The 14,371-nt window shown below is 54.6% G+C and overlaps 1 protein-coding gene across 1 annotated transcript in view; it reads right to left on the bottom strand.

The window, feature by feature from the left end:
• The window catches only part of LOC144734612 (regulator of G-protein signaling 7-like), a 38,062-nt gene extending 25,323 nt beyond the window's left edge, over positions 1-12,739 (bottom strand). The window contains exon 1 of the mRNA XM_078616881.1: positions 12,636-12,739. Within this exon, the coding sequence (XP_078473007.1) occupies positions 12,636-12,701 (66 nt within the window). The 5' untranslated portion in view covers positions 12,702-12,739. The remainder of the gene's footprint in view (positions 1-12,635) is intronic.
• Positions 12,740-14,371: the final 1,632 nt, after the last annotated feature.

Below are 14,371 nucleotides of genomic sequence, written 5' to 3'. Positions count from 1 at the left end.
AGGATGTGAAAAATAAATTGCAGCAAATCGCTCTCTCCCTCTCATCCTCCTCCTCCTCACCTATGCCCCCCTCTCACCTACCCCTCTTCACCATCCTCCTCCTCCACGCCCCCCTCTCACCTACCCTTCTTCATCCCCCTCCTCCTCCACGCCTCCCTCTCACCTACCCCTCTTCACCATCCTCCTCCTCCACGCCCCCCTCTCACCTACCACTCTTCATCCCCCTCCTCCACCACGCCTCCCTCTCCCCTCCATAATGTAACATTCTAACCCGCCCCTACAGGGCATCTGTGAAGAAAGATCTTCATAGCTCATCGGATCCCTCCAGGATGAATGAACATTCAGATTCTGATGTATCTCGCACAATTCATCCTCCCTTCACTCTCTGCCCCCATCTCTCTCCCTCGTCCCTCCATGTATCTCCATGTCCGTCCCTCTCTCTCCTCCTCCTCCTCCTCCAAGCCTCCCTCTCTCCCTCCCTCTCTGTCCATCTGCAAAAGTAAATCGATGACTCACTGGGACTGCTTGCAGAGTGAATGGGCAGAATCATCAATGAGAGTCTCGTTGTATTAAGCCGGAGGAGCTTGAATGAGAAGAGCCCTCGGCCATCTCACCTAATTCATCCGCGACGCATTTATTTGACGGGCACCAGTATAGAGCACCACCACCACCATCATTATTATCGTCATCATCGGACGTGGTCAATCCGCTGCTGGATGAAGGCCTCCCAGAGCCAATTCTCACGATCCCGGGATGCATAATATATTTGGGGTGCCATGGTGGCTTTGAGATGTTCACTACCTCGCCTGGTATACAGGAGGTCGTGGGTTCGTTCCTGACCCTAACAATGCCTGCTGCTGTATATTTGGAGTTTGCGTGTCTCTCTCTCTCTCATCATCACGGTGGCTAGGAGATGTTAACTACCTCGCCTGGTATACAGGAGGTCGTGCGTTCGAACCCGACCCTGACACCTGCTGCTGTATTTGGAGTCGGCGTGTTTTCCCTCCCCGTGGTCGCGTGGATTTTTATCTCCGCGTCCTCCGATTTTTTTTCCCAACACACATGGAATCAACGTCACGCGTTTATATGATTTGGCTGCTGAACATTCCAACACGATAAGCCGCTTCGTCGAGCTCTCATTTGCGTGCAGGCCGCTTCTGAAGCAAGAGCTACGTAGCTCATTGGGCCTTACCTGATAAGTTAAATAAAAAAAATATAAAGTTTAGCCAAAGTTTATTAAAGGGCAAACGGGAATGAATGAAAAGCGATCGCTGCGCCCGATGGCCGCATGGCCGCGCGTGTCACGTGCTCCTCGACCTACAACGCGCATGGGGGGGGACACACACGCGCACAAGAGACAAAGATCCCCCGTGTAGCCTGCAACAGACTGTTGGGGCAAGTGCTGTTAGCGAGCAGCACCTATGAAGGCCGGCACGGCACACGAGGGGGCGGGTGGCCAGCACCACGACCGGCCGCCTTTGTCTCCCCAGCAGCGATGTTTACTACACACCGCACCGGGTACTCATTTGAGGCTGAGTCGACCTAGGGGAGGCCCAGGACCGGTTCAGATAATCGTCACCGGTGTTGGCCGTGAGCGGGAATCGAACCCGGGTCACCAGGTTCGTAGCGCCACGCGCTAACCGCTACACACACACACGCAGTCACACACGCACGTACACACACGCACGTACGCACACGTACACACACGCACGTACACACACGTACACACACGCACGTACACACACACTCACACACGCACGTACACACACGTACACACCCACACAGTCACACGTACACACACACGTACACACACACAGTCACACACACACGTACACACACGTACAGGTGACTGGGCAGGAAACGTCGTCACGGCGAGAGGGGACGATGACGTTCGATGGTTCGAGATTAAACAAACGAAACTATTTCTGCACGAATGTAAGTTGAACCTCTTTCGCACCGTACGTAGCCAACCTTGCTAATCGGAGGTGCGGGAATTGTTTTTATTTTACCAGGTAAGGCCCACTGTGAGTTGTGTAGCTCTGTTTAATAAACAATACGTAAATAAAGCGGCATTAAAAAAACAAGTTTAGGACTACAAGCGGGACAACCGAACGCTGTACAGGACAACCACAAAAACCACGCCGTGGGATTACATTGTTTTGTCAACAGTACAAAACCCGTGACCCAAAAGCTATGGCTGTCACCACACGGCCTGCCTATTCCCGTGCCGTGATCCGTGTAGTTTTTGTCCAAAATTGGCAACGGGACATATATATATGAACAAACGCGCCTTTATTTTTAATAATGTAAAGTTACACCATGTACCGGTGCAAAGAGTGCGCGCGCGCCTCAATGGGGGAGCGGCAGTGCAGCGCTTAGCGTGCTACGTATGTACGCGTGTTGAACTTCTTTCGCACCATACATAGCCGACCGTGGCAATAGGAATTGGGGGATGGACAGCAAACGAACCCAGCGTCTCGAGTTCGATTCCCCGCTCACTGCTAACATCAGTCGTGAATATCTGAACCGGTGCGGAGACTTCTCCTAGGTCGACTGAGCCTCAAATGAGTAACTGCTCAGCCTTCATCCAGACCACAACGTCAAAAGGACTGAACTCTGTGTGGCCACCTTCTCGTGTGAAACCACCGACCCCCGACAGTGACACGAGCACTCGAGTGGGGACCGGTTTTGTCATCATTACGACTCATCAACAAAGATCTCCATCCCAACACGTGGCAGTGACACGTGGACTCGAGTGGGGACCGGTTTCGTCGTCATTAGGACTCATCAGCAAAGACCTCCATCCCAACACGTGGCAGTGACACGTGGACTCGAGTGGGGACCGGTTTCGTCGTCATTAGGACTCATCAGCAAAGACCTCCATCCCAACACGTGGCAGTGACACGTGGACTCGAGTGGGGACCGGTTTCGTCGTCATTAGGACTCATCAGCAAAGACCTCCATCCCAACACGTGGCAGTGACACGTGGACTCGAGTGGGGACCGGTTTCGTCGTCATTAGGACTCATCAGCAAAGACCTCCATCCCAACACGTGGCAGTGACACGTGGACTCGAGTGGGGACCGGTTTCGTCGTCATTAGGACTCATCAGCAAAGACCTCCATCCCAACACGTGGCAGTGACACGTGGACTCGAGTGGGGACCGGTTTCGTCGTCATTAGGACTCATCAGCAAAGACCTCCATCCCAACATGTGGCAGTGACACGAGTCGATGTTCGCTGCCGGTATTTGCTTCTGGGAGCCCCCGATATGGGGAGGATGTTGGTGATGGGAAGTAATGTTGGTGGTGATGTTGGCGATGATGGTGATGTTTGGTGGTGATGTTGGTGAAGGTGGTGATGATGGTAGTGATGGTGATGTTGGTTATTGAGGTGATGGTGTTGATGTAGGTGATGATGGTAGTGATGTTGGTGATAGTGGGGAGCGGTAGTGTAGCGGTCAGCACGCTGCGCTACAAACCCGGCGACCCGAGTTCAATTCCCGCTCACGGTCAACACCAGTCTTGGGCGTCCCCTAGGTCGACTTAGCCTCAAATGAGTACCTGGTGCGGTGTGTAAACATCGCTACTGGGGAGACAAAGGCGGCAGGGGCGTGGTACTGGCCACTCACCCCCTCGTGTGCCGTGCCGGATTTTGTAGGCGCTCGCTAACAGCACTTGCCCCGACAGTCTGTTCATGCTACACGGGAGATCTTTGTCTTTGATGTTGGTGATAAAGGTGACGTTCGTTTATGCTGGTGATGGTGGTGATGGTGGTGGCGGTGGTGGTGATGGCGCGTGCGTGCCGTACATCTGTGTGCCGCACATCTATCTGTATGCAGCACGCGTGCCGCGTAGAGAGAGGAGAGAGCACTACACGTGGGGATGGGGGGGGGGAAGAGATGGAAGAGAGGTGACGAGAATGAGGAGAGAGGGTGAGAGAGATGGATTAGGGAGGGAGGCGAGAGATGGCGAGAGAGATGGAGGGGTGAGGGAGGGAGGAGAGAGATGGTGAGAGAGATGGAGGGGTGAGGGAGGGAGGAGAGAGATGGTGAGAGAGATGAAGGGGTGAGGGAGGAAGGAGAGAGAGCGTGAGAGAGATGGTGAGAGAGATGGATTAGGGAGGGAGGAGAGAGATGGTGAGAGAGATGGAGGGGTGAGGCAGGGAGGAGAGAGATGGAGGGGGTGAGGGAGGGAGGAGTGAGAGCGATGGAGCGATGGAGGGATGAGGGAGAGCGTGAGAGAGATGGTGAGAGAGATGAAGGGGTGAGGGAGGGAGCGGGTAGAGGAAGGAGAGAGTGCTTGAAAGAAATGGGGCGGACGGGGGCTCGGTGGAGAGATGGGGAGGTGAACTTAGACTGTCCTGGTCGGTGACCCACAACACACTTCTGCACCCCGCACACCACATCCAGTTCACCACTCACTCTGGCTGAGGCCTCCCTCTTCTCGGGTCGACCGGCGACCCCGCCACCTATTCAGTGATGAATCCACGATTCTATGTGTGTATGTTGAACTTCTTTCGCGCCATACGTAGCCAAGAAACTAAACACAAAAAAAGCAGTTCTAAAGAAATACATTTTCAATCGAGATGATTTAAATGTGCGGAGCTCCCAGTGGTGTCATAATATCGGAAGGAAGAGCGTTCCAGACGGCCGCAGAAGCGCGTCCGCAAGTGCCGCGCGATGCGGTGACCGCCGTCTCTGTCCGATGGCCGAGCAGAAAGCCGCTGCTGCTGCTGCCGCTGCTGCTGCTGCTGCCGCTGCTGCTGCTGATGATGCGAGAATTGGCGTGATGATGGTTTATCGCTCTTTGACGAGATCAGCAAAGGGCATCGTGGTTCATTTGCGGCAAGCGCCTCGTGTGTAACGAGTGCGACCCTATAACGTGCAGAGAGTCCGTGGGGAGACTGCGTGAGGGGGTAAGAGAGGGGACACGGAGGGGCCTTGAGAGAGGATGGAGATGGGATGGGGAGTCATTGGTGACCGGGGCCGTGAACACCGCCTCGCTAAACTTGAGAAGCCCCTTTAATCGCAACCCAGCCTCTGCCAGGCTACGGATCTCTCTCCGGTCACACCGGTGCGTGGCCGAGGCCCTCCACCACCCGACCCAACCAGATGACCGCTCCGTGTTGTGACCTGCACGAGCGTTTGTCGCGCAAAGTTCGTGCACGTTTCAGCGCTCGCCCCGGCGGTGAGGACCAGCCGCGGATTCTCGCGGCCAAGATCGGCGATCGACAATCAAAGCGACGGTGAGCGGAACAAAAATGCAACGCACGAAGGTGGCGGAGGTCATCTTGTGGGGATTCGAGGAGGCATCGATTATTTGATTGACATCGATCCTCGAAGCTCGGGAGACACGCGTTTAAATTTGGCTTTTACGAGAACACAACCAACTCCTTACACCATGATACTTACATTTATAAGCACATTGCTCTCTCCTGCTCGCTCCTACATTAACATGAGCTGCCCCGCCTATCTCTAAACCTTTATAAAACAGTGTAGGTTACGTGATGTTGTGCTGAGTTGATGAAATAAATAGTGTTGCTCCCAAGACAACGTCTGCAACTCAGTTGGACTCACTACATATGTATTATGGTTGTTTGTTGTTGCTGCTACGTTCTTACCCCGTGCCCCTCCTGGACATCTGCTGACACTGTAAATCAATATTCTCATTCTGCAGTAGTGCCCGTCTTTCCGGCGACACCGATCTCGTCGTCAAAGCCATTCTCTTGCCAGGGCGTCTTCCCTCTCTTTCACGGGTCCCTTCCACGCGCGCGCGCCCACGCGGTGCCCCAGGGGGTGTCAACGAGACGCCCGGTGGTAGTCTCCGTGGGACGGAGCGCGGAAAAGGCCGCAGGCCCCCCCCCCCACCCCCCCGCCCCCACCCGCCGCAACGTCTCGCTCACGCCACTGCTGGCGGACGCGCGTCCCAGCTGGACCGCAGGAGAGGCCTCTGTAGCGGCGGTTACCCAACCTGCCCCCCGGTTACCCAACCTGCCCCGGTTACCCAACCTCCCTCGGTTATGCAACCTGCCCCGGTTACCAAACCTACCCCAGTTACCAAACCTACCCCGATTACCCAACCTCCCCCGGTTACCCAACCTGCCCCGGTTACCAAACCTACCCCGGTTACCAACCTCCCCCGGTTACCCCGCGAATTCCACCGACGACCCTCAAAATATTGCCGCGCACGCCAACCACACAGCAGAAAACCTAAAGTTTTGTGAAGATTAAAAAAAAAACAATCTGCAAGTAAAGAAAATCATAGATAAAAGGTTGTTGGGTTAGATCGAGTCAATATAAACGTGTAGTTAAACCTGCCACCACCCGACATAACCCAAGTATTACGGTGTGTCACGTGGTTAGTAAGGTTTACTACGTAAACAAGCCGTGGTCGCCATGGTCGCCGTGGCACAAGACTCTGCCGGAACTTAAGACGCACCCCAAAAGGTGAACCTGGTGTCAATGAAAAGCTGCACCGTAATAATCCGGCAACCCACTCGACGAAGCAGTTGCAGGCAATTAAGTTGCACACTATCGGCGAGAATAACAATAATACGTAATAATTCAGATGTATAATTCGCCTGTACAAACTACTCCTGTATACCAGGCGAGGCTGTCAACATCACGGAGCCACCGTGATGATGATGATGAGAGAGAGACACAAACTCCAGATATACAGCAGCGAGCATCAGAGTCGGTATCGAGCGCCATGACCTCCTGTATACCAGGCGAGGTAGTTAACATCTCGTAGCCACCGTGATGATGATGAGAGAGAGACACAAACTCCGAATATACAGCAGCAGGTGTCAGAGTCGGGATCGAACCCCACGACCTCCTGCACACCAGGCGAGGTAGTTAACATCTTGTAGCCACATTGATGATGAGAGAGAGAGAGACGCAAACTCTAAATATACAGCAGCGAACGTCAGAGTCGGGATCGAACCCCATGACCTCCTGCACACCAGGCGAGGTAGTTAACATCTCGTAGCCACCGCTGGCTCCCGCAGCGCCCGTGCGCGTGAAGGAGGGAGGAGAACGCGAGAAGGAACTGGAGGAGAGAACGACTCCAAGAGACGAGACGGGGGAACTCGCGCGAGAGAGAGAGGGAGAGAGGCGGGGGGGGGGGAGTCTGTGAACAAGAGGGTAACATCTGTTCGCGTCTTTTGGAAGGTTGCACTTTGGCGGCCACATGCATGAACCTGGATTTTTCGATGTTTCCCATCTCGGTTTCTCACCGCGATTTCGTTACGCCATCTCTCTTCGCTCTCTCGCTCTCTCTCGCTCTCTCTCGCTCTTTCTCTCGATCCCTGGTTTGCGTTGAAATGCATCTCGCATCGCACCAGTCCCGGTAATCGTTTCCCGTTGCCGAATTTGTTGAGAACACACAAAAAAAACCTCTCGGACAGCCTTGGGGATTGTCCGTTAGCATCGGATCAATATCGTTCTCCTGGGCTCGAATCCAAATATAATTCTCACATTACAATTTTTTTTTCGTGTGAACTTATTCATTTTTCTCACGTCTCTGTTGCTGGCCGAGAACTTCAGCAGACGCTCATCCCTCTCATTAACCCATAAAAATGTCGAAAATGCGCAATAGCTTATTAACAACAATAATGAATAAATACTGTATAAACATATATATATAAAATTATGAATGCAAATCACATCTTAAAAACGCCGCAGTAGAATGTGTCACGCACCGTAGGGGTTTTTATTTTGTTGTTGCACAGAGCATGCGTGGGAGGGTAGAGAACCACAGACAGGCGAGAAGACGGGACAGAAAACTGGACCTGCCAATCAATCGTCAAATCTCAATGCTCCTACAATGGGATTGATTACGCTTCACGATTTGTATCTTACCAGGTAAGGCCCTACTAATCTACGTGACTCTTTTTCAGATGCGACCCTGGCTATCACAAACGATTGCCCAACGAAGTGGCTTGTCATCATCATCATCATCACGTGTAAATTTGTAGCGGCCAAATAATCTAAACGCGTGGTGATGTCGCTTCTAAATGTGGAGGGAAAACCGGAGGAACAGGAGAAAAATCCACGTGACCACGGGAAGAGAGACACGCAAACTTGAAATATACAGCAGGTGTCAGGGTCGGGGTCGAACCCACGACCTCCTGCATACCAGGCGAGGTAGTTAACATCTCACCACCACGACGCACAAGTCAATTCATTAAGTGTACAACTGTTTAACGATTTCTCCACCCCCCCCCCCCCACCAATGTATTTTTTTTCTCGAATACAAATCATTTACTCAATAAAATCATTGAGGAACTTGATAGGTTTCACCCTGCCCCGACGCGTGAAGCCACTCTTAGAGGCCACAAGATTTGTGTCCTCATCAAAAACACAACGGGGGGGCAGTGCCATCACCAGAGGGTGAGCCTCGGTTCGAGTCCTAAGCCGGGTGGAGTGACGCCGTTCTGTGCGGGGTTTGTGAAGTTCTCTCCTACTCTTTGGGCTTTTTCGGTAAAGTCACGTAAGTAAAAAATTTAATTAATTAAATCACGACGTTTCGGAAGCAACACAAGCCTCCGTCATCAGGTGTAACCGCTCCAGTAAAATTGCCGTGGCGTATGAAGGAACGTGTTTTGCTTCCGAAACGTCGTGATTTTATTTATTAGAATTTTTCACCCACGTGATTTTCCGAATAAAACAGAGAGTATGAATCCTTGCAGTCACGGAAACTTCTAATCTAGAATGAAGTTCTGCACGGGTTTCCTCTGTGGTTCCCCGAGTTCCCGCAGTAGCTAAAGGAATGCACGAACGATGTGACGAACTGGTATTGGCCAGAACATCCCATTGCGCAGAGACTCCACTGCAACTTAGGGGCCGTCCATAAATGACGTCACGCGATTTGGGACGATTTTTGACCCCCCCCCCCCCCCTTCGTCACACGACGTCACAAATGTCTGACCCCCCCTCAGATATGACGTCACAAAGCTCTGCCCCCCCCCCCCCCCCCCACAAAAAAAACATGCTTCAAATCGATTTAAACTATTGTCATTGTAGTGCGTATTTAATGTGGTGCTGCACTCTGATGTTGTAGGAGAAAACATTTATTAAAAAGTCTATTTCATTAAGTAGAACGTGTTGTCTATATTTATTTAAAGTTGCGCATTTTGATGTGACGTCACATTTCTCAAACCGCCCCCCCCTCGTCACACATCGTCACAAATGTCTGACCATCCCCCCCTAGGTGCGTGACGTCATTTATGGACGGCCCCTTACTCAAATGGGATCAAAGACAAAGAACCCCCGTGCGGCCTTAACAGACTGTAGGGGCAAGTGCTGTTAGCGAGCACCTATAAAGACTGGCACGGCACACGAGGGGGTGGGTGGGTGGGTGGGTGGCCAGCACCACGCCCGACCGCCTTTGCCTCCCCAGTGGCGATGTTTGCACACCGCACCAGGTAATCATGTCAGGCTGAGTCGACCTAGGGGAGGCCCAGGACCGGTTCAGATCATTGCTATCACTGGTGCTGGCCCTGAGCGGGAATGGAACTTGTGTCACCGGGTTCGTAGCGCAGCGTGCTAACCGCTGCCCCACCACTCCCCATATTGGGATCACACAACAAGCAGCAGCAGTGACATTGCCAGCTTAGTGCGAATAACTAAACCTTGTCAGGTCCACTGTTGAAGAATTCCGAGCTAAACAAAGCACAAGCATAAAGTCATCTTCTTCTTCTCATTCCACGCGTTTGTCCCACTCAGGTGGGGTCTGCCGTCATGGCCAACCTTCTCCACGCTGCCCTGCGCCACCTCTCTCTCTCTCTCCACTCCTGGGGCCACCAAGGTCCGATCGCGACACATCCCCCCCCACACCACCACCTCTCCTTCTGCCTCCTTCCTCTTGAGCTCGTTCCTTCCACTCGCAGCTACGGACCCACGTGATTCTCCTGTCGTCTCTGCACATCACTGAACTGCACCACAGCCTTCTCTCTTTCTCTCTCTCAAACCCCATTGTTTCGGCTTCCACGCCGGGAGACGGAATCCAACCGACATCCTCCGAGTTGTCAAGTCCAGAGCGCTCACCATTTCACCACCTTCGCGGCTGCCTTCGTCTTCTAAGTTAAAATCGGCGAACACGACGTTGTTACGTACTTGCCAGACATTTCTGTACTCGTGGCAAAACCGGGTTTGTTTTGATAGTTTCATTCACGTGGTTACCAGTAAGGCATAAAGCAATACCATTATAACTCGACCATTGGTGGGAGTGAGCTCGGTAAGATGTGGTCACGGTCAGGGTCAGGCAATGCCTAATGTGGGGGTCAGATAATGGCTAAGAACATTCGCGTGTGAAGAGGCATCGCAGCGACCCCGAATAAACAGGGACACATCACGGATCTTCAGGGTTGGGTTACTCGATGGCTGAGAGACTCACGACGGAGTTTGCAGCCGAAGCATGGAATACGTCAGTACAAGGTCACGCACTCATCACGCACGGAGCGCTTGCCACAAAAGAACCACCTTTGCTGATCTCGTCCAGGAACTATAAACCACACGAACTCTGGTCACGCTCGCAGTAGCAGCGGATTTTGGCCGGCCGTCGAACAAAGGCGGCGGTCACCGCTTCGAGCGACGCTTTCAGACGCCGCTTCCGCGGCCGTCTGGAACGTTCTTCCATCCGATATGAGGAAGCCACTGGAGCTAGGCACTTTTAAACTTTTAAACCATCTCGATTGAAAACGCATTTCTTTAAAACAGTTTTGCTCGCGTTCAGATTCGTGTCCTTCCCCCGCACCTCCGATTAGCGCGGTCTGCTACGTACGGTGCGAAAGAAGTCGAACGTACTGTAACATCCATGCATGGAAACACGAGCCAAGGAGATGGAGCCCGATGGGGTTTGTGGCGAAGCGAGAGCGTGGAGGCTGGCGACAAGCGTGGGTGAGAGTGGGGCCTTCATCCCGCAGTGGGTAGACCGTGGTGGTGGCGGTGATGATGATGATGATGTAACTTCACGTCGGTGTAGAGAAGCCTCGGGTCAAGGGGTCAGGTCAAGGGGTCGGGTGAGGTGGGTTCAGCCAGAAGAAAGTTCGGAAGCTGGAGGGCGACATGAGGGGCGGTTGAACGGACCTCTGGGCCCGGACCGGGGGGTCGGGGTCAAGTGAGGTCAGATTTTAAAAACAAAAACCCGGGCTTGGTTCAGGTCAAGTTGGATCAGACCGGGTTCACCGTGGGTCCAAGCAACCTGTTTGTTTACTCTGCGTCCCTCCCGTAGTGTGTGCGTGTGTGTGTTTTTAAGGGTGCGCGGCGCGCGTGTTGTATTTGGCACGACGTCCGACGTTTCGCTCCACGTGCCGTTGGCAGCTCCTTCAATAAGTGCCGTTGTTGTTGAAGGAGCGCCCAACACGCGGTACAGCCCGAAACACACGTGGGGGAGGCTATGGTGGTGGTGGTGGAGGCTATGGTGGTGGTGGCTATGGTGGTGGTAGTGGAGGCTATGGTGGTGGTGGAGGCTATGGTGGTGGTGCGGGTGGCTATGATGGTGGTGGCTATGATGGTGGTGGCTATGATGGTGGTGGCTATGATGGTGGTGGTGGTGGAGGCTGTGGTGGTGGTGGAGGCTATGGTGGTGGTGGCTATGGTGGTGGTGGCTATGGTGGTGGTGGCTATGGTGGTGGTGGCTATGGTGGTGGTGGCTATGGTGGTGGTGGCTATGGTGGTGGTGGCTATGGTGGTGGTGGCTATGGTGGTGGTGGCTATGGTGGTGGTGGCTATGGTGGTGTTGGTGGAGGCTGTGGTGGTGGTGGCTGTGGTAGTGGTGGTGGGGGAGGCTATGGTGGTGGTGATGGAGGCTGTGGTAGTGGTGGCTATGGTGGTGGTGATGGAGGCTATGGTGGTGGTGGTGGAGGCTGTGGTAGTGGTGGCTATGGTGGTGGTGGTGGAGGCTATGGTGGTGGTGGTGGTGGAGGCTGTGGTGGTGTTGGTGGCTATGGTGGTGGTGGGGGAGACTAACGGCACTTGCCCCAACAGTCTGTTGAGGCTACACGGGGGATCTTTGTCTCTGGTGGATCCGTCCAGTCGGGGCGCGCGAGGATTTTGATTGAAGACCGCACCCGGTCAGGGTGAGTTGGGTGAGCAGGCGTGAGGTGAGGCGGTGTGGGGGTGAGTGAGGTGTGTGGTGAGTGGGGTGAGGGGGTGTGTGGGGTGAGGCTGAGTGTGATGAGGGGGTGTGTGGGGTGAGGGGGTGTGTGGGGTGAGGCTGAGTGGGGTGAGGCGGTGTGGGGTGAGCGGTGTGGGGTGAGTGGGGTGAGGGTGTGTGTGGGGTGAGGGTGTGTGTGGGATGAGGGGGTGTGTGGGGTGAGGCTGAGTGGGGTGAGGCGGTGTGGGGTGAGCGGTGTGGGTGAGTGGGGTGAGGGGGTGTGTGGGGTGAGATGGAGCGGGGTGAGGTAATGTAGGGTGAGGTGATGTATGGTGATTGAGGTGGAGTGGGGTGAGGTGGAGTGGGGTGAGGTGGAGTGGGGTGATGTGGAGTGGGGTGAGGAGGAGTGGGGTGAGGTGATGTATGGTGATTGAGGCGGTGTGTGGTGAGTGAGGAGTGGAGTGAGGCAGAGTGCGGCGAGGTGATGTATGGTGAATGAGGTGGAGTGGAGTGAGGTGGTGGAGGAGGAGGCGCCTCACCTTCCTGTACACGATGGTGTTGGGGGTCTCGTCGGCTGAGCTGGCGCCGCGTTTCCCTTGGGCCATGGCTCGTCACCACCACCACCACCGTCACCACCGTCACCACCTCCACCACCACCGTCACCACCACCACCTCCTCCACCACCGTCACCACCACCACGCGCAGGTCGCGGCCCCTCCGTGCTCGGCTCCGTCGCTTTCCTCCTCAGCCACGACCCAGGCAGGGATCCTTGACGCCAAATCCCCCCCCCCCCCCCCCCCGATTCCAGCTAGGATCCCAACTCCAGAATGGGACGATGTCGTTAATTAAGAGGCGTGGGACACGCAGATGCTGATGCTGACTGTGGTGGTGGTGACGATGGTGGTGGTGGTGGTACTGACGATGGTGGTGGTGATGGTGGTGCAGACTCCACGCGCTCCATCCGTCACGCTGTGATGTTGATTTGCCTGCGTCAGTGTGGGCTGTGTCAAGGTGCGTGAGGTGTGTGTGTGGTGTGTGTGTGGTGTGTGTGTGGTGTGTGAGGTGAGTGAGGTGTGTGTGGTGTGTGTGTGTGGTGTGTGTGAGGTGAGTGAGGTGTGTGTGTGTGGTGTCTGTGGTGTGTGTGAGGTGAGTGAGGTGTGTGTGGAGTGTGGTGTGTGTGTGGTGTGTGAGGTGAGTGAGGTGTGTGTGGTGTGTGTGGTGTGTGTGTGTGGTGTGAGTGTAGTGTGTATGGTGTGTGTGTGTGTGGTGTGTGTGGTTAGTTGTGTGTGGTGTGTGTCGTGTGGTGTGTGTGGTTAGTTGTGTGTGGTGTGTGTTCGTGTGTGGTGTGTGTGTGTGGTGTGTGTGTGTGTGGTGTCAGGTGCGTGTGGTGTGTGTGGTGTGTGTGGTTAGGTGTGTGTGATGTGTGTGTGTGTGGTGTGTGTGTGTGAGGGTGTGTGTGGGTGTGTAGGTGTGTGTGGTGTGTGTTGGTGTGTGTGTGGTTTGTGTAGTGTGTGTGTGGTGTGTGTGGTGTGTGTGTGGTTTGTGTAGTGTGTGTGGTGGTGTGTGTGTGGTGCGTGTGGTTTGGTGTGTGGTGTGTGTGGTGTGTGTGTGGTGCGTGTGTGTGGTGTGTGTGGTGTGTGTGTGGTTTGTGTAGTGTGTGTGTGGTGTGTGTGTGGTGCGTGTGGTTAGGTGTGTGTGTGTGGTGCGTGTGGTTAGTGCTGTGTGTGTGTGTGGTGTGTGTGTGTGTGTGTGTGGTGTGTGTGGTGTGAGGTGAGTGAGGTATGAGGTGCGTGAGGGGGATTTGTTTGCTGTGCGCGTGTGTGAGAGAGAGAGGCTGTGGGATGGTGTCAGTAGTATATGGGTGGTGTGCGACTGGGCTTCAGCGTGTTGTACACGGTGGGGTGTACGCGTGTGTGTATCTCTGTGTATCTCTCTGTATGAGAGGGTGAGTATCCCTCGGGTCTGTGTCTACCTCTATGGGTGTCTGTCTGCTGTATTTATCCATCCATCTCTGCCCGCTGCTGTTGTTTCCGCTGCCCAAGGAAGAAGACGAAGGAGCAGCAGCAGCAGCAAGCTGCGTCTCAGACGTCCCGTGAGGGGGGCGAAGCCCCGCCCCCTCCCCCACAGCCCCGCCCCTCCCCCCACAGCCCCGCCCCTCCCCCACAGCCCCGCCCCTCCCCCACAGCCCCGCCCCTCCCCCACAGCCCCGCCCCTCCCCCACAGCCCCGCCCCTCCCGCACAGCCCCGCCCCTCCCGCACAGCCCCGCCCCTCCCC

This window comes from Lampetra planeri, chromosome 52 (assembly GCF_965212315.1).
Source record: "Lampetra planeri chromosome 52, kcLamPlan1.2.h2, whole genome shotgun sequence".
Taxonomy (NCBI): Eukaryota; Metazoa; Chordata; class Hyperoartia; order Petromyzontiformes; family Petromyzontidae; genus Lampetra; species Lampetra planeri.
Note: the sequence above shows the minus strand (reverse complement) of the source record. Positions and strands in the feature narration are given on the sequence as shown.